Raw genomic sequence first — 27,744 nt, forward strand, 5'->3', positions numbered from 1 at the left:
ATTAACTACACCTTCAGAAGAAGATAAAATACCCACAATGCATCTAACTAGTTTTGTAGCACTTTTCTTTGCATTAAAAAAAAACCTGCCATTAATAAGTCTTAAATACTGCAAGTAATACAGTTAGCTATTATTAAAAGTTTTTAGACTTTAATAAGAGCATTCTTAATCAATAAAAATGGCAAAGCCAAATTGGTTTTGTTTCTTTCTTCTACCTGATCATAGTAACTTGGAAATTCCCTAAGCTATAAATTACTGCTTCTAATCCTCCTCCTACACAGTAGAGTCCCTCTGCTTTTACAGGGAGGGTCAAGGTAAAATGCTTCTGATGTATAGCTGAAGCCTGCCGTTCCCCATTTATCAAACCCTCCAGACAACAAAACTGGTGCGTATGAATTGAATACAAGTAACACTAATGCATTAATGACTGACATGTGGCAGAGACACAGACACACAGATGCAGCTTGACATTAATGGAGAGATTTGCCTGTGGTCATGTGCATAGAGGGGGGGAAAAATAGACCCACCTGCCTCATGTTTTAACCTGGGTATGAAATCAAACGTCAGACAAGATTAATTAGATGCCTGGAGTTTTATTCTCTTCTGTTGATAGAAAAAGCACATTTCCATAATGTGAGGAAGCATTTATGTGGATAGCAAATCAGGTTGACATTGAGGGAAGGTTTACTTTATTGTGAATGCTAGCTGTGTGGTGCTTGTCAGTGCAATTATTTTCTACTCAAGTGGTTTGCTTTTTAACATTTTATTATCTTAACAATAAAAACCCTGGAAGCAATAATTATTTATTATGCTAATTCTTTAGCTTTTTATTATGAATTTTTGCAAAACAGTTAAAATTTGCTGTTTCCCAGAAATAAATGAGATACCTTAATTGGCTGAATATTAATAAAAAAAAAGAGAGGGCAACAACAATTTCTGTACTGGTAAATTAGTTACTAACCAGCCAATTTGTACACTTATCAGCTTCCCCATAAGTTCGATTTTCATTTATTCAATACCCAATATTTCTAACATCATTTTGATTGAAAACAACTTCAGAACACCAGGTCCACTGCAGCACTTGTTTATAAATAATGATTTAAGCAGCCTGAAAGGCAGTAGGGCTTTAGACCATTCTGAAAAAGCACTATACTCAAGGACTGCATTTTAATTATGGAAACCTTTTAGAACATCCCTGTTTTATTAACAGTAAGTGAAAGACCATAAACAAGGCTTCAGCATGCACCACTTATTCTCAATCCTGCCTGAAGCCCTCAAGGGGAAAAAGCTCCAGTGCGTTTCATTTCTCCCCCCAAGCATTCTCATCTCTGAATGCCTCTTCTCACCAACTTTAAAATTCAATTTAACATAACAACCACATAGTTACACTTTTTTCTTTTGCTCTCTCCCTCTTTTTTCCCCTTTTATTTTAAAAAGATAAATAAATAAATGAAAGAAGTGTTCCCTCCTTTAGGAATAAGCACCAAGGCCACAGCTCTCAAACTCCCACAGTCTAAATGCAATATTGAGTACATAAGCAAGTCTAAGCAGAAAAGCATTGCAACTAAATGTACCTTGAAATGCTCTTAGCTTGCAATGCTTTTATAATGCTTTCTGTCCATGCACGAACTGTCCCTGCATTTCACACAGTGACAGTGTTAATAATTCCCTGGAAAACTTCTAGAACAAATTCCCTAGCTCAGAGTTCAGTTCTGTCTGCGTCCATACAGCCTACAACAGCTTTCTCCTATGGCAAAAATGCAATGCTTCAAGGATTGCAGTAACAGTCCTCTCAGCTTCTGCTAACATCACCAACTCTCATGCTGCCATACCCAAGATGAGAGACAGGTTTTTTCCATTGCTCTCTGCTTCTGAAACAGTTTTTTTTTTTTTTTTTTTTTTTTTTTTTTTTTTTTTGGTACTTCCCACTCATGGTTTTGCCTCTGGCAGCAGGAAGTTCCCTATTAATATGTAGCAGATACTGTAATTAGCACTGGAAATCAGGTAATTACCTCACAACTGGTTGTCTTGCCATCCCCTCTCCCATAATCACAAACCTTTAATAATAATCATCATCATCATTTACTCAAAGCCAAAGCTTTCCATTCCTGATTTTAATTACTGGTATAAATGGTAGCCCACTGGATCGATCCACCCTAGCAGAGGACAGGGATGAGCAATCACAAATCAAGCACATTTCCCAGCTATCACAATGCAAACCAGACAGTTGGGCTGCTCCTACCACTTGGAACAGATGTAGCCAAGAGGCTGCAGGCAAAGCTGAGGAGGAAGGAGATAAAGGGAACTCTCCCAACAGAGCAGTGGTAGCAAGAAGTAGGCTTTCCTGGGGTGGATGCTCTGTAAACAAAAAGACCGAATAAGCTTTGGATGAAGGAACTTCTGCCCACAAAAGGACTTCAAAACCTAGATCCAGCCTATATGGGTTACCCAAGTATAATCAGGATAGGCACATAATTTTAATAAAATGTGTCCTGAACTCAGTATCCATCCTGCTATGAAGTCTCTACTTCTCATCTCTCTCCCAACATCATCATCAGTTTGTGCTGGTAACAAGTTACACACTGAAGCAAAGTACCTATTTACTAAAATCCATACTTCCCAGTTCATTCAGCAGGCCTTTAAGTCATCACGTGGAACACAGATATTGAAATACACGGAGTGCCTCGAGGCCAGACTCCTGGGCTGCTCCACACTTGCACTTCTGATTGCCCCCTGCTATTCGCGGGAACCTGTTTCCTTCCCAGCCGCAGGAAGGTGAGAATCAACAGCACAAACTAAAGTATTTGTTTCTACAGCAGAGGTAGTGTTTCACCAGCCGGCTAGCTGCTGTTGGACGTGCCTTGCAGAAAAGCCACCGTATCTGTAATGCCTGAATACATGCCAAAGAGAACACAGAAATTCAAATTCAAATGCTACCATTCAAAGGTAATCTATTCTGCATGTCCAGAAATGGTGCAACAATCAAGCATAGAAGTTCTCCAAAATCAATTAACAGGTAACTTGTTTAAATTAGTAACTGCTTGCAGTTGAGGAGAAAGTGGTTTATACACATGGCCACCACCACAGAAGGACACAAAGCCTAACTCAAAATTCTGTGCTCTGCTGCACTGCCTCCAGTAAGAGACAGTTGTGCTTACTAGTGATGTGAAAAAGCTAGTCCTTCTAATTTGCTCTTTTCATTCCCTTGGAAACCCGATCTCTTACACAAGACGTACAAGAAGTACACAGAGAAAACAACCATTACAACAGTAAAACTCAAATCCTCCTGCAACTAACCCAGACTCAACTAAGAAAACGAGCAAGACAAACAAAAACCAGAATAGAAAGACAAACTTTATGAAGTACGCTTTAAGTACAGAGTCCAGGGAGGTAGGAAAAGAGGGCAGATGGGCAGAGATGAGGATATAGAGGGTCTTGGAGGCTAGTCCGTTCCATCCTGCTTCCATCGACACCTAAATCAATGAGAAAGAGTATCTGCCTGGCCAACTTAGGGAGCTCTGCCAGCACAATGACACAACAGGACAGCTTTCCTGGGTAACATTCACCAGTACTTTACACAACAGAAAGCAAAACGGGTAAGTATAAAGCAATTAACTTTAAAATACATATACACCTCTGATGCATTGTTTTAGGCCCTTTCAGGTCATTCAGTTTAGGCCTAAAGAGTCTACGTCATCAGTTCAGTCTATCTCACATGAAGTATGTGCTCCAGTGAGCTGCATTCCTCTCTTGTAAAGAAGGATTAAAAGCCTGATTTGGTACAATTATTACATTCCTAACCATGTTTCTGAGAGACTATACAAAAGCTCAGGAATTCCTGGATCCTCAATTTCACCTCCAAATCTGATCCAGTGTGGGAAGGATGCGTTGCTAAGACGTAGATAAGTTTCAGCATGACTGCCCCCCTTCACCATAGTTTTTGGTTGAAGTGGTCTTAAGCTGTGGTCTCAGGACATATACAGTTGCAACTGTATAAGAAAATACTAGAAAATTTCTGTAAAGCATAAAAGAATAAGAAGTACTTTAATAAGCAGGTAACTGATCTGGAAGCAACAAAGAAACACTTAACAAGTGCAGGTTACTACAGACACACCTGGAGACAATTAGCTTTTTGCAGTGACTTTTGGCTGCTCTATTCACATAATGTAATAAATACAGTGTATAGATTCACAGAACCCATGTACAGGGAGCAAAATCCAGTGATTCAGCGCTGAACTAAATTCTCACACAGATTCACAGAATCAGTAAGGTTGGAAGGGACCTCTGGAGATCATCTAGTCCAACCTCCCAAAGATTTCCTGGTGCTGGTTCCACTGGGACCTTCAGCGTGTAAAGCAGATGTGATAACCACTACACTATCCCTCTACTTTCTCCCTCAGAGCAGATACCCAAATTTGTTCCAATAAACTCTAAGTAGTGTATTAGTAAACTTGATAATAAACTAAAAAAATCTCTTGAAAATATAGGATAATATAACACAAGTTATATATGCTATTACTTTCATTTACTGTCTAAGCATTTCTAATGGCATTAAAGTAGAGCAGTAGAAGTGAGAGTGTTAAGTACATGCAAGATTTGGATAATTTCAGATGTAAAATAAGAACAGTTCATCACACTAGTGTAGAATGCCTTCTTACAGTATAAAATTATAGAGCAAAATTTGATGCCATTCAAATTATATCTTACGTATTTACAGGAAAGTACACGGAGTAACTGTGAATATTCTCTCTTAAAGAATCTAACTTTATTAGGGGTGTGACATTCCTGTACCAAAAGCACAATAGTTCAGGACCATCTTACACATCAACACCAATTCTGATGCAAGAGATGTCAAAATCTATTAAGTCCCATTTTGTTTTATTTATTACGGATCCATCGCTGGAGGCAATCAGCTCCATCTTCAACTGGACTGCATTAGCTAACTGACTTCAGCGCAAAGTCAGACTGCAGAGCATAAACCATTTCTGAAAATAATTTCAGTTGACCCAGCTAAATTTGCACAGAAACGGATGAGGAGCGCTCATGAAATCTAGCACAGCACAGCTGAGCAACAGGGGAAGTAACCTCTATTTCCAGGTGGGTAGTGAGCATCTTGGGAAATAAGTTCAATAAACCACTCGAGTTAGATTTTTAAGAGTTCACCTACCTGAACTCTTAGAGGAATATCACTTTACCAAACTCATTACCCTGTTTAAAACAGCAGCTGTTCTAAAGCTTTTGCAGGATTTCAACAGCTCCCACCCATATAGCCGAGCCCCGGGCACAGCGTGCATGCTCACGTACAGAGCAACTCTTCTACACAGCTTCGTCTCAGTTAAACACAGAGCCTTACTGCTCTCTGGTAACCCACTCAGAAATCTTCAACCACTCTCAGTGTCATCCCGCATTTCGAACTTCTGCGCCCGTCAATAACGTGGAAGTTAGCAGAAGAATTCAGTTGTGCTCTCAGAGCTATGCCAGAAGAGACGATAGCAAAACCTCCTCGTCATTAAAAACAGAGGCGACAGAACCCACCAAGCACTCGGCTTCCCAAAGCGCTGTGATCTAATTCTACACAAAAGGCTTAATAAGGTTTAGACTCATAATACAATTAGTAATTTAGCTCACAAATTAGGCTATCTATTAACACTCCAGCAGAGACATCAGCTATATGAGGATTAAGAAGGAATCATCTACTCTCAATATGGAGTGAAAACTTGAATGCTTTAATAGATCATTTCAGCTTCAGCACGCGAGAACGCATCTCGCACTATAAAAAAAAATGCTGTAAAGCACTATCAGCATCCTGTTAGTATATGCAGCTTGCGTCAACAGGATCTATCTTAATGATATGGGCAATGAGTACAAAGCAGGAACTGTCAAGTTCATCTTAAACAACTTCAACAGGTAAAATTACACATTTAAAGAAATTCTCACAAATTAAAAAACAATACAGAATATACTGCATATGCACCTATATGCATTATTACTGCACACAATAAAATCAGGATCAAAATTAATACAAAAAAATAGATAAACCGCAAATTAAGCGGAGTTACCAATTCTAAGTCATCCAACTGCAGTGTTTGAGAAAAGCAGCAACAGTTTTCTACGTCTTTGCATACAAAATTTATTCTATGTGTATTAATAAATGAAGCAGGTGTGTGTAATAAGATTCCGCATCTTCCTCCCTCTATAAAGAGTACCCAAAAGATTTAGAAAAAAGCTGACACTTCTACCATGCTACTTAACAGCACTTCGTCCACAAAAAAAAGAATTCCAAATAAATTTTGAAATGCAGGTGGAGTAGGCAAAAAACACTCTCTACTTATTACCACTAACTAAAATTTCAACTGCTGTGTCCAAAGGCTGCTGCTCCAATTTTCAGGAAGCTCTACTATACATTAATTATTTACAGTACTACAAAATGCTGATATTGTCAAGATTGTTTTCATGCTTAATTGCAAAACACCTGATTTAACTGAAGTTATTATGTTTCAGGGGGAGGGGTTGTAACTTTTTATAGTATGTGCAAACCTCTCACTGCATCTTTAGGTTTTGAATTTGTACAAATAATTCTGTTTGCGTAAACAGTGCCAGAATTACTTTCTTTTTTTTTTTTCCTTCAAGCTGAAAAAGATTAAGGGGATAGGAATCAATCTTCAAAATGTCAGCTTATTTCACACTTCAGTAAAAAAAATGTTAACACCCAAATAATATTATGAATAATGTCCATCTGGTTTGAAATCTAGATCTGGCCATAGTATCTCAGTCTGCACAAGCACTGCCTGCTGTTGCTATTAAGTGCTCACTGTGACTGCACTCAGCGCAAAGCAACAAAAACAGAAAACCAAAAAAAAATACCTTAGCCTTCCTCACTTGGACTACACGCTCATAACCACATTCTTTGCCAGTGTATGTCTTAGCACGTGCATTGATCTAATCTGTCTCAGCAAAAAGAGTGCTCTTTCTATGAATCAGGCAATTGGGAATTTTGCACCTCACCCTCTGCCACAGCCCCCTCCGACACTACACGGCCTTCGCGCAGGTCCCCCCACCGCCAGGGCACTGTGGTGACCCAGGGCAGGGCAGGACTCCGGGGGAGGGTCCCCAGCCTCGGGCCGCAGCTCCCCTCCCAGCTCAGCTGCTGCTGCCCAGAGACAGGAGGGGGCAGAGCAAAGCCCAGATCAGTCGCAGTATGGCCGTGAAGAGCAGGCACCAACAGAGCAACGGGGAAGGAGGCGGAGGAAGAGCAGAAGCTGGCAGCTAAGCAGTGTATTCTTAAAGGTGGCCCGGTGGTTAACAGCTTTGTTAAATACATATGTTATTTTCTGTGGAACAGATGGTATTAAAGTGCAATTTCAGAAGGAACGGAGAGCAGGTAAGAACCCTCCCTTTTCCTCTGCACAAAATTCCAGAGTACACAGCTCTAGCAGATTACTATAATTGGCCAATTCTTTCTTTTATTGCCAGACCGCTGTGTAGAGTCAAAGCACTGAAATCATGTGAATGGGGCTGCTGATGAATGTCACGTATTTCTTCAATGGCAGTTTCAGGCATACAGATCTGATTTTTCTGCAGTTCTGTTTCCAAAGGTCTGGAAATATCTTCTGGCATACAAGCCAAAATTAATTTTTTACTGCTGCAAATCTAGCATGGCACTCTGCAGTTTTTGGGAGGGCTATCAGAGCCAGTTCTGGAAACATGCAAGATTTCACTCTCAGTAGGGTTTGGGGTGCCTCCCAAACTGCGGTTTGCAAAACTCCTGCAATCCACCCAACCAGGAGCATGCAGCTGCTTTCAATTTTTCATTCATCACTGAGTCATAACAGGTATTTTCCAAAAGTTTCTCTATAGAAATCAGAGTAGGACTTTCAAAGCAGCAGACAATGTATACACAATAATTATGTAGCTCAAGTTTTCCGTGAAATGTTACTGGTGTACATTTGGACCTACTTCTCAGTCCACATATTTGCATTTAGCTAAGGCTTCAGCCCTACTCTCCCTCAACTTAGAAAATTACCATCAGCCTTTCAAGATTTCAGGTCTACTATATAAGAAAGTGCAGGTTTGCTGTCCTGAGTAAGACTGACGTGCACATTTAACAACAGATCTACCAGGGAATCAATCGGCAAGCACAGTAGTACATTCGCCTACAGATGAAAATACAACAAAAGTAGTCCTGAGTATTATTCTTAACAGGTTAGTTCCATTCATTTCCCTGCACGGATAAGCTTATGCTAGATACTGGGCTACAAATTGAAGAATATTTTAAAGCCTCATATCTTTTTTGCAGCTGTAGGTTTTAAGTGTGGGTAAAACTTTATTCCCCAACATTCAGGATGCAAAGTAACGTTCTAATGGACAGAGTGACTCCTCTCTAAGCATTTGTCCCTTTAAAGCACTGGCTCTGAGCTTTCTGTAAGACTCATTTAAAAACCCAATTCACTTCTGCTGTTGTTGCACGGCTACAAGGGAAGCCATTATTTTATTTGCTAAGGGTGTATTTCAATTTGTCTTGGGCTTCTGGGCCCTACAAAATTTCAATGTAATTTGTTTTAAAGGGTACATGCTTTTCTCAAACTCTCTCAATATATAACACACTCAAAAATCAGTATTTTCAAAATCCACAAATGCAAACGTTAAACTAATTCACATAAATTCCTTACTAGCCTAGCTTTATATAGGCAATTCTAACAACAAATCTTCAAGTAAAAATAAACAAAATACACTTCATGAACTCTATATGTGGTCTTCAACCCATACACTTTCTTGTCACTATAAACAGAACACAGTAACGTAGTGCAATGCACAGGCTTGCGCTTCTCATTCCCAACATCTAATGTTTTCACATAAATACTAGCTTTAACTGTGCTTTGGTTTTGTTTGTTTCCTGAAAGACACTCACAGAGCTAACCCCAAAAGGCTGCTTTCCTGTTTAGAAAGGCACTTGCGGAAGTTCTCACAAGTCAGACCCAAATCAGAACGACATCTTGCAGACAGAGTAAAGACAGCATCAACTGGATGATGCCTTAAAGTTATTATTGGGACAACAATTTATCTTGCATAACTGAGAAATAACTTCAGTAACAGCAGTCTGTAGAAGCCCGAAAGAAAACAGTGGAAGTGATGTGTTAAGAGAACCATTTATGTTAAAGTGCTGTAAAGCCTTGTAAAAAACCTTCTACTCACGAATTAAGAAAAGGTAAAATCAAGCTATAGCAATTCTCGGTCATTACTGTAAAAACTGCCCCATTGAGTACTGTGGTTCCTGCAAGTGTCCACAAGTCTCTATCTCCTGAAGATGTGAGATTATTTAAGCACAGTACGGTAAACTCCTAGGGAATTTTCAAGTTATGAGTGGTGACTAATGCCTGTTGTAAAGTTCCTTTAAATACACTGTAGGGTTCTTAACTGTGACCCTTTTATTCAATGGAAATTTAGCAAATGATTTCTCAACCATAGTGGTGACCAAAACTAGATATAAACCCACAAAAAGAGTTGAAGAGCCTGCCTAGGGGACATGTCATACTGTCTTTATTTCATTCTTGTAGGAGATGAAGAGCTGAAGTGATGAAAAAGGTAATTAGCTGTTAGTTATTCCAAAGCAAAAATACATTTCTTGGATTAACAAAACAGTGCTGTAAAAGATATTAATAAGAACAGCTTAGCACTGAAGGGTGAGGAGAAACAACACCACCACCCAGCCTCTGCCTCTGAAAATCCTACTGTAACCAGAACTTGCTGCTCCCTAAATTCAGACAGAGCGTACAGGTCTAGAAAATAAGAAAATAAGGAAAACTTCAGTTTTACCCCTTTACACAGAAAAAAATTACAGATTCGTTAACATCATTACACTTAATCATAATTGCAAAGATAATTGACTATTGTTACGTAAAGCTGTCAGAAGATATACTGAAGCCTTTAATATGTTATAAAGAAGAGTGTTTCAAAATTAATGTAAGAAGTAAAATGTGAATAAATATAAATCCCCTGATGTTTTCCAGGTGCAATTTAATTAAGACTTTTTTTTTTTAAATAGAGTATTTTCTTTTCCAGTAAGTCTTTTACACTCTTAGAGGAAATTAGGGCCGCCCTTCCTTCCCACCTCTGTCCTCAAAGGCTCTGCCTCTAACCTGTCTTCACAGCTTCTTCCTTCTAATACTACCAATCTTTTGTCTGAGCAAATCTAGACATTATTTTGTTTTCTGCCATTGCTTCTTAATTGGCAGAGGGTCACTGTGGAGTGAAATGGCTCAGACACTTCTGTGTCTCACCCTCAAAATCTGGGCATAAAAATGTATTAGTCAGATTTGGAAAAAATGTCTCAACTTCATTTTTAAAGAACGGGCACAAACTTTACCCACTGCAATTCCTAACAACATTAATAGAAGTCACATGGCCTAAAAGCTAACTTAACACTCAGTATTCCCCAAAAAGTACAGAATTCCACTGACACCACCATTTCAGAAAAGAATTATTTTGAATGGAACAGAAGTTTTCTCATAATGGATTAAAGAACTATACTCAACAGCACTTAAGCTTTTATTTAAGATAAGATTTAGAGACCAATCAAAATGGTTAAGACATAACCTTCTCAGATATCTGTAGCAACAGCCTTGCATTTAAACCATTGGGAAAATACTAACAATTCCTTTGCAACTGGAAGAATTTTTCTATATTTTATTATATTAGAACATTCATTCTTCCTTCTGTTGAATACTAACACTGATACAGAAATGAGCTTTTTCACACATAATCAAAAGTTAATTTGTATTATATCAACCTGGTACAAACAAGCCATCAATGGATTGAAATTCTTTAGGTCACAAAAATTCATGGGGTTTTCACACCTCCCAAATTCCAAATATACCTACATTCAGTAAAGACTGGTTTACAGCCCTTCATCTTTCTGTGCTTAGAAAAGTGGATTTAGAGATGCAGCTACACCTAGTGATCAGCAGTAGATCACAGCAGGCAAGACGACGACACACTGCAAGAACTTCTTTGCACTATGAAATCATAAAGTAGTATGTGAAAATACTGGGATGAGAAAAGTGACACAGTAGAATACATCACCGAACTTTTAATATAGCACCACATGCTCCAAATTGTCTTTTTTAAAAAAATCCTTTTTAATATGTTGATGATGTTACTCATTTTATTAAACTGGAAATACACGCCTGGGAATTATCAGTGAAAAAAAAAATCAGCTGAAATAAGCAGGATCTTTTTGATTTTTTTGTTTAAAAAAATAAGGAGATCTAAGAAAATTCTGGTACATTCACATCTTAACAAACACTAATTTATTCTCGAGAGCATTTTCAGAACTAACTCTTTACAGTGTCACAACTGTTAGCTGAGATGCTCACAAACGCACGTCACCTTCTGTGGAAGCACTTTTACCTAGTCACAAAGCTACCTCAAAAGTTTTTTTGACAAGGGTGCTGATGAGCTTTAGACATAATCTGTTTCTCTCAAATGCCATTTCCTTTAGCATAAAATCGCAACATGTTAAATAGGGTCCATTCATAGGTCCTGACCCCACAAACTGGGTTTTCTTCTAAGTCCATGCCTGCCATCTTCCAATTCTAATTAACATGAACTGCACCAGTTACCTTAGCAGTAGCATGTAAGACTAAACTGGCCACCAGTAACTAGACTGCTCGACATATTTGCTTATCATCTCAGCGTATGAATGAGTGGACATGAAAAATAAACCATCTCCACATCACTTCATCAGATGACATTTCTGAGATGGAGTTCAGAAGCTCACTCACTCTAGCAACTTCTATGAGCATTAAATATATTATTTATCAAAAAAGTGTGCTCTATGTTGTTTCAGGACACTAACTTGTTTTTTCTCCACAGATTCTGAAGTCTACTAGATTGTGAGACTAAAGAAACGCTACAAGATCAGAAAAGTTAATCTGAAAAATATGAACATTTTTGACAAATTACAACACTTCCAAAGAACACCAGCAGAAGCTCAAACTCACATTTATATGAAGCATACAGATTTCAGCATGCCCTGAAGTTTCCCAGTTTAAAGACAAACTCGTATTTTAGTTTACCTGCTTCTGTCAAAAGTCCTTTAAAAAAACAAAAAAAACCCACATATTTAGAAGCTGATTCTTAAACACAGTAAGTAACTTGCTATACTGTTTAAGCTTGATTACTTTTAGATGTAAAACATCTAAGACATCAAGTCATTCACTGATGTAAATGATAGCTGCAGTAGCAGCAGCAAAAATGTTTGCCAGTAAGGAGTTTGGTTTGAGAATGTTCTCCCAGATCTCATTCAAGTCCGTATTATGAATGAACTTTAGTTGGAATAGTTGTGCTGATGAGCTTTGACAACCATGTCAGCCACTAATAAAGTTGCATTTTCATTAGCATATGTTACTTTCCTCAGGATGCACAGGAAGCAGGACTTGACGGATGGGTGGGCAGAGAAGAAAGCAGGTGGAATAAACAATTCAGGCAAACGGAGAAATTGTCAAAAGGAGATATACCCACACTTCGAGCTCTTTGCTGGTAAAGCGATCAGAATAGCTATACCATCAAAAACTTTCAAACACGGAACTCCGATAAATCTGAAAAAAACTTTTTAAAAACAGTTACTGAGAACAGATTTTTTTATTATTATTATTTTCTACATATTTCTCTGGTTGCCTATAAAGATTTAATCTATCTTTTTTCTTTTCACCTTCCCCCTTCACAGTGACCAAACCAAATGATCAGCATCATCACAGTAAGTTTCAACCTCAGTAAGTCAAACTTCTTCTCTATATCCAACCAACTGTTTTTGGAAAATGTGATTCCTGTTTTCAGAGTCCCTATTCCCAAGAATGGAAATATGAATACAAGGCACACAGCCTTATACGTATTCAGAACAAAATATTTTTATATTTCATATTTATATTTTTACCCATGAAATAGTTGAGTACAAGTCTTTAAAAACTTTATTATTCACTAAGAAAAGTAATTTGAAAATTTTGTATAGCACTTTCCCTCTTTTCTCCTCACAATTGCCATTAGCCCTGGTACTAAATTAGTTACAAATGGCCTTCTGCAAGCACTTGTAGGCCACCACTCAACAGGGCTCATCCATACTCTGAAGAAAAGCTAAAACTCAAACCAGATCATAAAAAGAATGTGCTCACATACAACCTTCTAGTCACCCTCCATAGCACATGAGACTAAAAACAGCTTAATAATAGGCCTCCCCAGATCCAGCTCAGGTTGTAAGCAAAAAGGACCAATTTCAGATGGCTGTGTGCAAATTTAAATCTATCAGAAACATGAGGTCTTTATAAAAACACAGTTTTGGAATTCTACTACACATCTCCTTGCCTTCAATTTCAGTTACCCATTTTGGTATTTGACAGAACTCGTCACATCCAGACCCTTCATTTTATATAAAACCTTGTATTTAGGCTCACAACGTCCCTTCTAACTTTCTTCATCGCTATGTTTGACCGAAATCCCTTATAGGAATGGACTGCTTTCCCTAGCCGGAATAGTCTGCCAAGGTGACAGAGGAAGGAACACCATACAGTCAGGTGGCATTTCATGCGACAGTAACGTCACACGATTCAGGAACTTTTGTAATGTTAACATTAGCTGCCACACCGGCCCGTGTAATAACATTTACACTACAATTATAAACACGAACAGCTAAATAGATATGCTAGAGTTTCTCAGAAAGAAACTCATGCTTCCCCACTCTTGTAGAAACACCGCAGCTCCTTTCTAGAGCTTTTTAAATAAGAAGCATTCTCCACTTAGTACAGTGCTTTGGCTGTACTGTCACTTGATTTCAAATTCTTGAAACCATTTGCTTCTTGATGATTTTAAAATTTTTAGTTAAGGATTCATAGAAAATCTCATTAACTATTAAGCTGCTTTCAAAAGATTACTCGAAAGCTTCCAGACTTTAAAAAGCCAAGATCTGATTTTTCAGTATGATTATCTTCTGAGTAAGAAATGCAAATAACACAATAGCTGAAGGTAACATTAGAACAAAGCTCTGTAAAAATAAATCAGTAATTTTAGTAAAGAATAAAGATAAAAATGGGAATAGAAATGCCAAAAATTACTCAACTAACCTACTGCTATTCTTTGCTTAGAATGTGTGGAGTTGGGGTTTTTGTTTACTTTTTATAGGTCACATAACCCCCCACCTGCAGCAAGGGACAGCTACTACAAAAGATAACAACAGAACTCAAGGACAGATTTTTCTATAATTTAACTTCTCTGACACTGATGCATCAAGCTTTTAACAAAAGCAATAGCAAATTTCTCCCCTGAGCAAAAATGACTCCCAGGCACACACTTCAAATGGTAAACTACAAAAATGGAAAATTCATCAATTTTGTTCCAAGTGAGTGCAATGGATCAATACACTCATCTTTACAAATAATCTTTATACTTAATATTTAACATACACACATACATACACACAAGGAGGGAACGGGCCAAATTCTGCATTCAGTGACATCCTCTGCAATTTCACTGAAGTCTGTGAATTGCAGTGTCTCCTATTCAGTACTTCAGAAATGTGGGAACTACATATTTTGAATAACTGTATGCACAGGATATTAAATCACTTAAGCACATTTCTGTTTTGCTTGTGTTTTATATCACATTTCTTTCCAGTGCATGTGCCAATGGCACTGTACACAACAGCTACAAACCTAACATGAATGTGGGATTGTTCGTCAGCAACACAAACAGCGCTTAAATGCTCAGCCTAGCACCGTATTAACGTATCGCATGCACAAGTCACTTAAACATCCAAGAGAGGAAGAGTTGCCCTAGCTTAACTAGAAACAAGAAATGAGACCGTTCACGCAGATCAGCAATGAGTTATGGATTTATCTTTATAAGGCAAGAGCTCTTGCTGAAGTCTGGACACTGGACTTCCAGTATTAATGAGTTATAGGGCTAATACATGTGAGTTCAGTTCCGTAACTCACAACAGACGAGAGCTTCACCCTAACATGAGCTTTTTCGGGAGATTTTATCATTGTAATTCAGCCTCTTAGTAGGGGAATATTTTTCTGCTCAGGAACCTTATCAGCAGTAAACATAGTGAAAAAAAATTAAGGGAAACGCAGCTGAGTACACAGAGGGCTCCCGAAGATAAAATATTTTTAAAATAAATTTTTAAAAGAGTTTAAAAACCGGCTATCAATTCCTACGCAAAAAACTTGGCTGTGACACGGTGCTGCATAGAAGCAACACGTAACGTGCAAAAACGCAAACCGCTCAGCAGCCGGAGCAGCAAGAAGAGTCAGAAGTATCGCCTCCCACCAGATCAAAGCACCCTTCGCACGAACTCGAGCCCAGATGTCCTCGCTTTCTTTCCTGCGCTTTCCAGTCGCGCTAACTCCGCGCCCGCAGGGCGCACACACGGCGGAGGGCACTCCGCGCCCACTCCTTCCACCCGAGCGCGGAAAGCTCGCCCGCAACCCCCGCCGCACTTACGGCTCTGCCCGGGCTCCGCGCGGCGCGGCCGGCCGCCGCGGCCAAGCGCTCCGGGCGCCGCCGCAGTCGGCGCTGAGCGGCCGCCGGCCGCAGCCGCCGGGGGCCCCGCACAAGTTTCTTCGCCGCCGCGGCTCCGGCTCACCTCGCCCTCCGCTGCGGGGCGGCAGGAAACTTTGGGCAAGGCGGCGGCGGCGCGGCCGGCCGAGCCCCCGTCCCGCCGCCCGGCTCCGCGGCCGCCCCGCGCCCTTCCCCTCCGCGGCCCCGCTCCGCTTCACCCCCTCGCTCTTCCCCGAGCCGCACGCAGGCTGCGTGCGCCCCGCCCGGGGGCGGCGGCCGGGAGGGCACCCCAATCCCAACGGCCCCCCCCACCCCCCTCTCGCCCCCCACCCCGCGGCCGTTTGCGCGGCGCGGGAGGCTCCTTACCTGTGAACGTCTGCGCTGCCGCCGCCGCCAGCAAAAGTCCGGCCAAAGTAACCAGGCAAGTTCCAACTTTCCCCATATTTCCAACCAACTCCCCCCCTCCCCCCCCCCGCCCCCCGTCTCCTGCTCCGGAGCCAGCGAAGTGCCAAAGTCTTTGCCAAAGTAGGAGGCGCCCCTCTCGCCCCCCTCCGGTCAGCGGGGCAGGCGGGGAGGGGGCCCGGCTCCCCCCGCCGCCTCTTCTCCTCTCCGGGCGCCCAAGGGCTCGCCAAGAGGGGCGCCGAGTGCCCGCAGCCGCCGGCCGCCCCCCGCCGCGCCGAGCGGCTCCCCCGGGGCCGGCGCAACCCCTCAGCCCGGAGCCTCCTCGCCCGGCGCCGCCGCGAGTCCCGCCTCGCCTCGGCTCGGCTCGGCTCGGCTCCCTCACTGACTCGCGCTCGCCCCGGCAGGCTGGAGGCAGCGCGCGAAGTCACGCCCAGCCGCCGGCGCCGCCGCCCGCCGCCGCCGCTAGAGGGCAGGGCAGGGCAGGGCAGGGCGAGGCGGCGCCGCCGGGGGCGCCGCGCAGCGCCGCGCCGCGCCGCGCACCGCGGCTCGCCCGCGCCCGCCCCGCCCTCCGCCCCGTCCCGCGGAGCCGTTCTGTGCGCCGGCGGGGTGGCTCCGTGCCTGGCAGGAAGATGTTGAAAGTTCCCCAGCCTGCGGGGAAGAAAAGGAGGAGCCACAAGAAAAAAAAAAAAAAAAAAAAAAAAAAAAAAAAAAAAAACACTCAAAACCCACCAAAAAAAAAAAAAAAAAAAAAATCACTCACCCAAGCGCCTCGCTAACTTCGCGAGCCGCCGCGCCGCGCCGCTCCGGGGCGGGAGAGCGCCCAGGCGCGGCCTTGCGCCCGGCCGCCGCGGGGCTTCCGCGGGCGGCGCGGCGCCCGCGGCAGCCGCGCGCTCCCCCGAAAGCGGCGAGCGCGGAGCCCTGCGCAGCGCAGGGCCGGGGCCGAGCAGCTGAGGCGTCCGTGGGCTTCTGCGGGCTGGCGACAGGCAGCACTACATAAATTAGCGAAGTTAAAGTTAATAAATTGCTCTTCATTCGTGCTGCTGCTAATAAAACTTTAGCTCCTTAACCTGCTTTCGGTTACACCCACCCTTCAGCCCTCCAGAGGGTTCCAGCGCGATGATTCTTCTTCTCCTTTCTTTTAAAAAAGAAAAACTCATAAAAGACATCAAGAATTTGCAAGATGAGATATTAAATGATGAAAGCAAAACCATTTTAAAATGGCACTTAACCTTTCATTATTCACAATCTATGATTTCTAGCATTTTTCTCCACAGCAGCCATGAAATAAGTTGCTTGATAATCCATTTCACTTTCGGGCTTTGACTCCTGGAGGCTCTACTCCCCAGACGTGTTTATTGGTTTTAAACTAATTCTTTCTAAATTGGACTGCTAAAGGTGGAAATATTCTTATTGGCTATCACTTTCATGAAAGCTTTATTTTTATTTCAAGCGCAAATGTCAAGCCGAATGTAATGCCTGTTTATTCCCTACGGTTGCAAATGAAGCAGTAAAAACAAGAATCCAAATAACACTGCAGTTAAGGGTCTGAGTTAGCAACTCCAAATTTAGGAGCTGAGGGTCTCCCTCCGGAACAAGCCCTCGGATTTGCGTGCCGCTCATGCACAGTTAGCCGGCTTCAACCCTTGCCTTGCAACTGAAGCCCTAACTGCACCCTTCCCCCTCTTCTGTACTGCAAGTTACAGCACACATTATGGATTCGTGCGTACTTCTTATTATTTTTACATGTAATATGTCACCCTCGGACTTAAGCACATAACTGCATCATGTCCTGCGGACCCCGACCCCATTCACTCTGTTGTCACGATATTGCTGCTAGGTTTTCGCTACGGCATTTGTTACTGATGCAGTCTTCACTGCAAGGGACGTGAACTTTGGGATGTGTGGGGCTAAGGCAGCGACCTCCAAAGCCGACACAAGGGGGCAGAACAGCATTAATCGTTGCATTTCCTGACGTCAGACTTCCTTTCGCTTGAGAGCTTTTTCTTTTTTTTCCCCGCTCTTTGTTATTTGCTTGGAATTTCCCAGTCTTCCCCTCCAAAAAGTTACCTTAACTCCCAAGAACTTTGAAAACCTAATGGTTTGTAGCAATAGTAATTCTATTTTTTTTTTGTATTTTACAACTTCTTCCTAGGTGCATAATTTATGCACATTTTATGCTTTCTAAAAGCTGAAGTTTTATCTTCTCAAAGCTATAGATAGTCTTGAAAATGTTACCTATGTAACTACAAAATTGTTTAAAAAAACCTCAGGAAGTCTGATAAGAAGCAATTCAATTTGCAGTAAATTTAAAAATTAAAAAATTATCTTCTAGAAGATCTATCACTAAAAATGCTGAAAACAACAGTTATGACAGTACTTATGCTAATACTTCTCTTTAGGTTCATAATGTCCAGACGCATATAAAAATTACCTGCTCAGCTAATGTCAGTCCTAACACAGTGCAAAAGATATCCTTAAATCCTCATTTTTCTTCACAGGCAATAAAATAAAATAAAATAAAAATAAAATAAAAAATCCACTCTTGTATCCACAGCTCTCCACTTGTATTTTAGTGAAGATGACATATAAAGCCACTGAGTTCTGTGAATTATAGAAGCGCATGCAAGAGACTTTGGTCACAGGTATATTAGGAGTAAGGCTAAAGTCCTTGAACTTCAAGGACATAACCATTCTGTGTTAATTAGAATAAATCAAAGGAACAGTTAAGCTTAACTAAAACAATAGGAATAACTGAAAACACAGGTCACACATGATTGATCAGCAATTAAGTTAGCTGAATTTCACTGACATTTGAGATTGGAGTAAGTATGAAAACCATCCAGAAGCATTAAAAAAAAAATCATTCAGAAAACACTAGACAGAACCACAGGTTCACCAGTGGTGTCATTGCAAGAAGACCTCCATGAGAGTTCATTAAGAGCTAAGCTGCAGCTGGAAAGGGGATTGGAAACATCTGCAAAGAAATTAATTTGCTTCTTGTTTCCCAGCTGACAAACAGAAGCTTTGCATCTGTTGTTGAATCACCTCAAAGAAATACCTGACAGCAGGATTCCCACCCCCCCAACACACTCCCACTTCAGAAACGTACGAGATCACGAATATTGACTAGTTACTCTTGCTAGAAGGGGTCAAAGAATGAAATAACTGAGTAGCAAGGCACATGCAATAAGGGAAAAATGAATCTGAAAGTTAGCAGTAACTACCCATTTTCAAAATTTTACTGTACATCAATAGGAAATGCACTCAAGCAATCTTCATTACAAAATTTTTGCTTGATTTTAAATATGGAAATTTTAAATTGCATAGTCACAGAATAGTTGGGTTTGAAAAGCACCTCTGGACATCATCCAGATCAAGCAGGGTCAGCTAGAGCAGGTTGCTCAGGACTGCATGCAGTCAAGTTTTGAACATATCCAAGAATGGAGACTCCACAACCTGCCTGGGCGCCCTGTTCCAGTGTTCAATCACCCTCACAGTGAAGAGGTATTTTCTTATGTTCAGGTGGAATTTTGTGTGTTTCAGTTTGTAGCTATTGCTTCTTGTCCTGTCACCGGACACCACCAAGAAGAGCCTGGCTCCATCCTCTTCATACACACTCAAGTCAGGTATTTATACACATTAACAACATTCCCCCGAACCTTCTTTTCAACAGGCTGAACAGTCCTGGCTTTCTCAGCCTCTCTGCCTATGATAGATGCTCCAGTCATTTTAATCATTTTTGTATCCCTTTGCTGGACTCCCTCCAGTAGGTCCAGGTCTCTCTTGCCCTGAGGAGCCCATCGCTGGATCCAGCACTCCAGATGTGCCCCCCCCAGGGCTGAGCAGTGGGGAAGGATCACCTCCCTTAACCTGTTGGCAACACTCTGCCTAATGCAGCCCACAATGTTGTTGGCTGCCTTTACCATGAGGTTAAAGTCATTGAACTTCAAGGACATAAACATTCTGTATTAATTAGAATAAATCAAAGGAACAGTTGAGCTCTGGGGAACAGCTAAAACAATGAGAATAACTGAAAACTGAACAACTGAAAATTAAACAACTCAATAAATTGTGTATAATTATACTGTATAATTATACTGTTTATTACACAAACTTGACTAGCTCAGCTGCCCTCTCCCTGATAATCTCTCTCTTTCAGATCCATTTCCAGTATTGCAGATCTCCGAGCTACTTCAGACAGATGATTTTTGAAATTTCCAAACTGACAATGTGAACATTACTGGTTTGGGAGGTCCAAGATCCAAATTCTCATTGTAATGCAGAAACAGAAACAAGTGCTCGACCAAGGCAAGAAGTTCCTAGTATATAAGCATGTGTATATCGTTAACAATTAGACATAGTGTGTTTATCTACTTAGCTGTTAGCGTTCCTTTAAGGCACTGTCAATATTTATACAGCTATTCATTCTATGCTACTGGCACAAGAACAAGTAAACATATCTCAAATTCCGTAAGACATCAAGGCCACACATAATCCGTAGCATGAAGTCACCCTTCCTATAATGATATGAAGTGGGAACATGCTCTTGCTCATGTTACAGCACAAATAGAAAGGCAAAGACTCTTATTCAAATACTGGAGGAAAGCCCAAACATCCTGCCTTTTTTGACCCATGACAATGCTGATTAAGTGGCCAAGAACGCTGGCTACAAAACTGTTACCTGATCTTTTGGATCAGTAGAAGATAATGTCACTCACACAGTTCAAAGCAATTTATCCACACTGATTTTCACTGGGACACTCCTTTTTGTTTTTCTGAAGGTCGAACAGATAAACAAAACTTTGAGTCTTTCAATGATACTACTCCTTAAATATGATGAAATAAATAACTTTCTTCACAGGACGTTATGCAGGGCTTTATTTTCTTAGGTAAGTGCATCACTCCCAGCTAATTTGTGAAAACACAATGTGCTTTTTTTGGAACCATTCCAATTCTATGTTTTTACCAAAAGTATTTGTCAGCTACAATGAAATTCCAGAGCCAATCCTTGTTCTAGAGGACCACTCAAGAAATCTTTGTGATCTCTATAGGTCCAGAGAGAATATGGCAAACTGCCAAAGTTTTTCTGTATTTTTTTATTTTACACTTTCTTCTTAAATACTGAACAGCATATTCTCCTTTACCAATGTTGGCATACCTATAGGTAGCTTTGTATTCTTACCCAGATTTTAACTGATACTCTTTACCTTTTCAGTGCTTATTTTTTGTCAAAAATGTCAAAAAGAAAAGTATACTTTGTGACAGGATTTATTGATTATATTATACTCATTCAAATTATATTCTATTGTATAATATTTAATATACCTATATTCATAGATGTAAAAATTTCATGCATTACTGAGGAGTTATTTCGGTGATAAGTGTAACTTTCTGAATAAATCTCTTCTTTTAAATCAAAAAAGTTTTGTTGTTGTTGTTGTTGTTTTTAAGAGGTAGAGTAAGGACATAGTGGTGTCCTTAAAGGGTCAGCCCACCCCATGCCCTGTCTTTGCCTGCCTCTGAGGAGGAGCCAAGAACTCTTTGAAATCTAAGGTCAATCTACACCAGCTGCAAAAGTTGCTGCATACAAAATGTTCCTCCTCCAGTAGAAGCTGATCATATTTCCTGCTTATTGCTGCTAGGGCATGTTGGTACTGGAATTGATTTCTGATCATTCATTTGGCACTGAGTGGTGCAAATCACAACTGTGGCTGCTCCCTGTCAGATACCATCATGTATAACATGACTTCATGCTTTTTTGGTTCTGCTAATGATTTGTGCAAGCAACAATAATGATCTATTGATCCAAAGACATCTTGCTTTATATACCTGCTCTTGATCTTCATGAAGTTTGGTGGCAATAGAAGCAAAGAGGAGCTTGTTTTTTAATTCTTATAAACTAACATTTTTTTGCAATATCTGAAGGAATTCTACTCTTGGCCTTAACATTAATCTATGGGTGGGAACTGAAAGAGAAAACACACTTGTATCTTTGAAAAATTATTTAAAAGCTCAGGAATAATCAGTCTGTAATCATAACTTCTACTTTTGACCTTGACATTCTTTTGTCACCTAAGCCTATTTTGGCAGGGTAAAACATTGAGAAAAGAATAGGGAAAAGAGTTGGGAAATATCCAAGGAAAAGAGTGGAGAATGCTTAGGATTTAAATGTCAGGAAAGGAGCAAAGAGCAACAGATGGCGTTGTGCAAAGGTGGTTAGTTCAGGCCCAAGAACAGACAGCTGAATTGTGGAAGAACATCCATTTTGTAACCTCACATTTTTCCTCTAATAAGATGGATATGACTGAGTGCAGCCTAGGCAGGCAGAAGCTTGTGCCTCATAAAAAAAATAACTGTATGTGCAGTGCTGTCTCTTTGCTGGAAAAAATGTTTTGGTTCCACAATCAATATAAATATATTCTCATTTTACCCACACATATAATTTAAAAAAACAAGGAAAAGCATACCTCGTATCGGGTCCTGTTCTTATGTGTTTTGATGCAGGCCAAATCCTGTCTTGCCTTCTGATCTTCAGTATTTTTTCAGAGATCTGTTGCATTTAACAGTCTACAAAGACTTAAAATCATTGTGGCTTTTTAACTCTTAGAAGTGTTTTATCACTCTATGGTATATGTGAGAAGCAGGACTCTTCAAACTTGAACTCTCTGTCAGGGAGCAGTAAGGACTGGCTGCTCTCTAGGGGACAGGGAGCCAGGAGCCACACATGGTAACACATCCTGTCAGAGCAGTGCTTGCTGGCCAGGACCTGTCTCACTGCCCCACAAGAGAGCAGGGGGGCCAGGTTCAACCAAGGGTCCAGACCACCAGGCAAATTCATGGTGAGGAAGCAGGTCTAAGGTCAAGGCACAAAGTTAATCCAAAGGCATGGTAAAACAGTCCCACGATGGCTGGGTACCTCTGTAGGATCAGGCCAAACCACCAGCCACCACAGGTCAGGGAATCCATGGTCAGCAGGCAGAGCTACAAACTAGCACTACTACAGTGTCATGTAGCAGAGACTGATGGCCCTAAGCTGGGCTGAAATGGGGCCCTGGACAGGGAGGCCCCAGGTGAGGCTAGTCAGAGCCGTTAAGGCCCATTAGTGCACTCAAGGGCACTTAGTGCCCTGACACTTTCCTTTCAATCCTCAAATACATCACATAGCATTTGGTATTTTCTCCAGCTTCTCATATCTTGTGGGGGAAAGCACCCTCTCCCTCCCTCTCCCTCCCTCTCCCTCTCTTTTTAATGACTTACTCTTGGCTTCTCCCAAAATGTGTAATCCTTAGCTGTGTCTTGGTCAACAATATCAGAAGGTTCATACAGGACAAAAGAGACCAACGTAGTTCAAATCCCTAATATCGTCAAACAGTACTTACTTATGCCTTCTTAGAGTTTATAACCTTCAGATTTGTGTATGGCTGAATAGAATAGGTCAGGAGCAGAAACAGATGGAAATATTGGATTGATCAAACACAAATACTTGCAAATATTCATATATTCAGTCTTCAAAGTCTGTACAAATACAGTCTGTAATATCATCTTTGTCACTTGTTGCTTTGATCTTGTCATTGATCTGGGTTAACATCCTCTTCTATTACAAATTTAGGCTTAATTTCATTGTCTTCAAGCTTTTGTACTGTTCCACCTCTCCTTACTTATTTGAACTTCAAGTTACTGCTCTTTTTTCTATGCAGTGCTTCTATAATCAACGACGTCAAGAAATGAGACCAAAAGAATCAAAATTTAGAAGGTAAGCACTGTGAAGTAAACTAGCTTCTTAGCCTTCTAAGACAAAGTAATTGTTCCAAAATAAATGAAAACACATTGAATTATAGTGGCAAATCTATAACATTATATTTATTCTGCTAAAAATATTCTAGTTTACCTTTCTACATAGATAAGCTGTTTGCAAGAGTGTGTTTCGCTGCAGGCTTCAATCAGATGGAACATTCCTGTTAGTAATAATCCCTAGAGATACTAGACAAAAGTTTGTATTTCAAATGTCTTCATATGAGGCGGAGAAGTGAGATAGGCAACTGCAACAGTGATGTCTAATGGCACCAGCGCTAACACTGACTGGTCACATCTGCCAGAGTCCTTCAGATGGCATTTCCAATTAGGGTCAAGAGAAAATATTTCTCATACCTTATATACATTCTCCCAAAGATTCACAGGAGCAAAAACCAGCTCAAAAGCCATGTTCGATCTACGGTTAGTTTTTTTTTCAGCCCATGGAGTTCTTTTGAGTTTGTTCATTCATATTATTTTTTCAATAGCTTTGAATTAGCATCAGATAATAGTATCTGTGCCTTGGCATAAGATTATGTTTTTCCAAAAGTTCATTCTCAACTGATTGGGAGTTTGTGAAACAAAACAAGTAAGATATGCAGCCTATTTGTTAGCTTCCTAGATCTCAAAAAATAGCCTGTGGTAGTTGAAATTAGAGTTCCTTCTGCCTCTTCATTGCTAACACTTATCTAGCAATGTAACATTCATGTTGTCAATAGCACCTCTAGACCACTTCCTGCCATTAGTTTGATGAAATTGTTTTATGAGATGCATAAAATATTTTTAAAACAGATCCTACTGGAACTTGAAGTTAACCTTTTTTTCCTACAGTTTTAGTTGAACAAAAGGCAGTGCACCTTATATCTTGTTCTTGTCTTTTGACATAAAATTGATTTTTTTCCTGTAAACTCTACTTTGACAACAATTTATACTATTGCGAACTCGGTGATACCAGTTTACCTGAGGCAATTCTGAGCCAGCTGACACAGTACTTAGTGTACTAATCCATCGAAGAGGCAAAATACGAACATATACGTAAGTACAACCCTTCACCCCACTACCTGTGTTGCCTTTAGGTATTGATCTTAATATATTACAATGTTTTTGATAAGTAAAGTACATATTATAATGACGACAATGCTACATTGTGCAGTGCATGTCATGTCAGTCATTTGTAGAATTTATTTCAGGTGTATATATCTGGAAGTATTTGGAGATTTTTTGGGAAAAAATTGGCAATAGAGGATCAGGGAGGTACTACAAATGGAAAGGTTACATGTAAAATCTACGTAGCTGATTTAGTATTTTGTCTATTTCTTTGTTTTCTTTTTTATATTTTTGCCTTTTTAGAGTGGAGAGGAATATATTTCCATATACTTTTGATTGAATCCTTGTTGGTGTTCACTTGTGCAGAATGATGAAGGGTGTGAAAGTTAAATGTGCTTCATACCATCATTTTTTCCTCTTGATTGCTTTCATACCAACAGCAGATGTCCAGTGAAGGGACACAAATATTTCCCTTTAGCGAGTCATTCCACTGAAAATAATGGGAGCTTATTTAAATTGTGTGGCCCTGAGGAGACCAAGGGGTGAGCAAGCACAGGAGAAAACAAGAACAGAAATGTACTCAATTGAAGAATGACTCTATTTGCATGCAGTGAAATTTTTAGCAAAGTTACCCATAATAAAAACAGTGGAAATTCAACTACCCATTGATTTGCCAAAGACATCAGGAATGAGAATTAGAAATTTGTTGTGACCATGAATGCTATTGATTCTCCTGCTCAATGCTCTATTGTGCTAAAAAAATCAATTATTTAATAATTGATTTTATAGTAACCGTTAAATTATTTTATTAAGTCTAAATTAAGAATTATGATGGATACAAATGTATGTGCTACAAACAATGCTGAGATGGATTCCTCTCACAAGCTTAAATAACCATTCTGATGAGACAGGAATGATTACCAAACTAAAGCATGATAAATAAAATTTAGAATGCTTTGAAGATGTTGTGAATCATTAAGTATTACTTGGCTTTTCAAAATGAGCACCGATCCTGTTGTTGATTATAGTGCAGAACTTCGATTAAAGGTAATGGAAATTCTAGACACAAGAAGGCTGCAGTGTGGTAGATCTGTTTTTTCCCGTCACACCAGAATTAACGGGAATTACAGGTGCATTTTGGGGCAAAAAAAATGACCAATAAAAACAGTCTTCGCTAACCAAATTGAAAGGGTTACATTAGTTACAGCTATCAAAAAGATGGATCTCTGTGACAACTGAAACAAGTTGTTTTCTCCCTTTTGCTGTGCGCTGATCAGATGTAAGGGTTGCTGTGGAAAATTTTTTCATGTTGAAGAACTGACCAGTTATTGTCCGAAGCTATAAACTAAAGGTGTGCTGTATCCAGAAAGAGACAGATGCTAAATCAAGACGCAATAGGTTCTCATCACAATGGCTTATTTTTATTACAGTACAAAGAAAATATATTAAAAGACCACTACTGAAAATCCAACACCAGTAGGTTATAAAACACCTGGCTTAAAGCATTTCTGTAACTTTGGGGTTATTGCTCTACCAGATTCAAAGATTCTGGTGCAAACAATGATCTGACAGAGCTCTTCAGAATATAACCAAAATAATTATGCAGGGTAGCTTTGGTGATCATAATCATTGCTGATAGAAGTTAAAATTTTACTGGCTTAGAATTTCTCCCTTCTGAGCACCAAACGTTTTGGAACTGTCTGGAAGCAGCCTGGGCTTGCACACAAAAGGTTGCAAGGTAGACTGTAAACATCTGGTGACTCCAGGCTCCATAATTCTGCTGTAACTTTGAGCAGAAAATATAGATGTAAAATATAGTCTCTAGCAATAGCCGGGATCCAAGTGAAGGAGTGTGGATGTACATATGAACTTTGAGATCAGGACTGCTGGCCCCCTGGTTGGCAGCTCTTCTTTCTTCCTGTCTCAGCCTCCTCATGTCTTGCTTCAGTCTCAGAGTTGTGCAGCTCAACTTGAACCTCTGCATATACTATGCTTTGGTCTACCTTAGCTGTTTTAGAATAAGTCCCATAAAGAGATTCACTTGGTCTTGTTTCCCATGCCTCATGTTTGGTGAACCTCTTCTCTCCTCCTCTATCTTTTATTCATTTGTATCTGAGGGGAAACAAGGAATGACTGATGATGTGCTTCTAACTAGTCTGAAAAAGAGCAAGTTCTCTGCCTAGCAGGACTGAAGCTGCTGGTGACTCTAGGTAGTGATACATGTGCAGCCTGTGTAGCCCTTGTGCAGAAGTATAGATCCGGGGAGACTTAGATCAAAGCAGAGCAATAAGCATTCCTGCAGCTGCACCAGCGTTGGCTTGTGTCAACATGGATTCTGCTTTCTGTTGTCCAGGATGATCTGGAAGCTTTTCCCATTATTCTCTCACCAGCCTAGGAAATAGTTTGAAAATGGTTGTGAAGCTATTCAGCACAAGTGGCCTGTACCTTAAGGCCATTTGGCCTTAAGGCTGTCACTGAAGATGCTTTTACAAAAAAAGTGGTAGCTATTGAAGATATAAAAAGGAAATACCTGTTTTTGTTCTTGGCTTTTTCTAGGTCTAGTTTTGAACTTTGTCTGTTGGGTTCTGTTAAAAGTCACTAAAGGTAGTGGCAAAAGAATATTTTTGATTTAGTATCTCTAAAATGGAATCTGAGAAGAGTTGGAGGGAATTGAAAATGTTAAGATGAGTGACTTCTTAAATTAATCTAACTTTTTGTTAGTCAATATTAAAAAACACTAATTGCACAAGAATATAAGGTAAAACAATATTACTTTTGTAATGATCATAATGTTGACACATGTTTAAAGCAGAAAGCTTTTGTTCTGGTCATTGAAGAAAAGAAAGAAATAACAAAGAATTACACAAAACATCCCCTATGAAAACTTCATAGTATTTTTGCTAATTTAAGATGACTTTCTTCAAACTCAGTGCTGAAATCTACAGCAACCCTAAG

The 27,744-nt window shown here is 40.3% G+C and overlaps 1 protein-coding gene across 7 annotated transcripts in view; it reads right to left on the reverse strand.

Annotated features, from left to right (window-relative positions):
- Positions 1-15,999, reverse strand: part of PTPRM (protein tyrosine phosphatase receptor type M) — a 474,059-nt gene extending 458,060 nt beyond the window's left edge. For all 7 annotated transcript variants that reach the window (XM_062570156.1, XM_062570154.1, XM_062570152.1 and 4 more), the window contains exon 1: positions 15,916-15,999. In XM_062570156.1, coding sequence (XP_062426140.1) covers positions 15,916-15,991 — 76 coding nt within the window. In that variant the 5' untranslated portion in view covers positions 15,992-15,999. The remainder of the gene's footprint in view (positions 1-15,915) is intronic.
- Positions 16,000-27,744: the final 11,745 nt, after the last annotated feature.

This window comes from Rhea pennata, chromosome 2 (genome assembly GCF_028389875.1).
Source record: "Rhea pennata isolate bPtePen1 chromosome 2, bPtePen1.pri, whole genome shotgun sequence".
Taxonomy (NCBI): domain Eukaryota; kingdom Metazoa; phylum Chordata; class Aves; order Rheiformes; family Rheidae; genus Rhea; species Rhea pennata.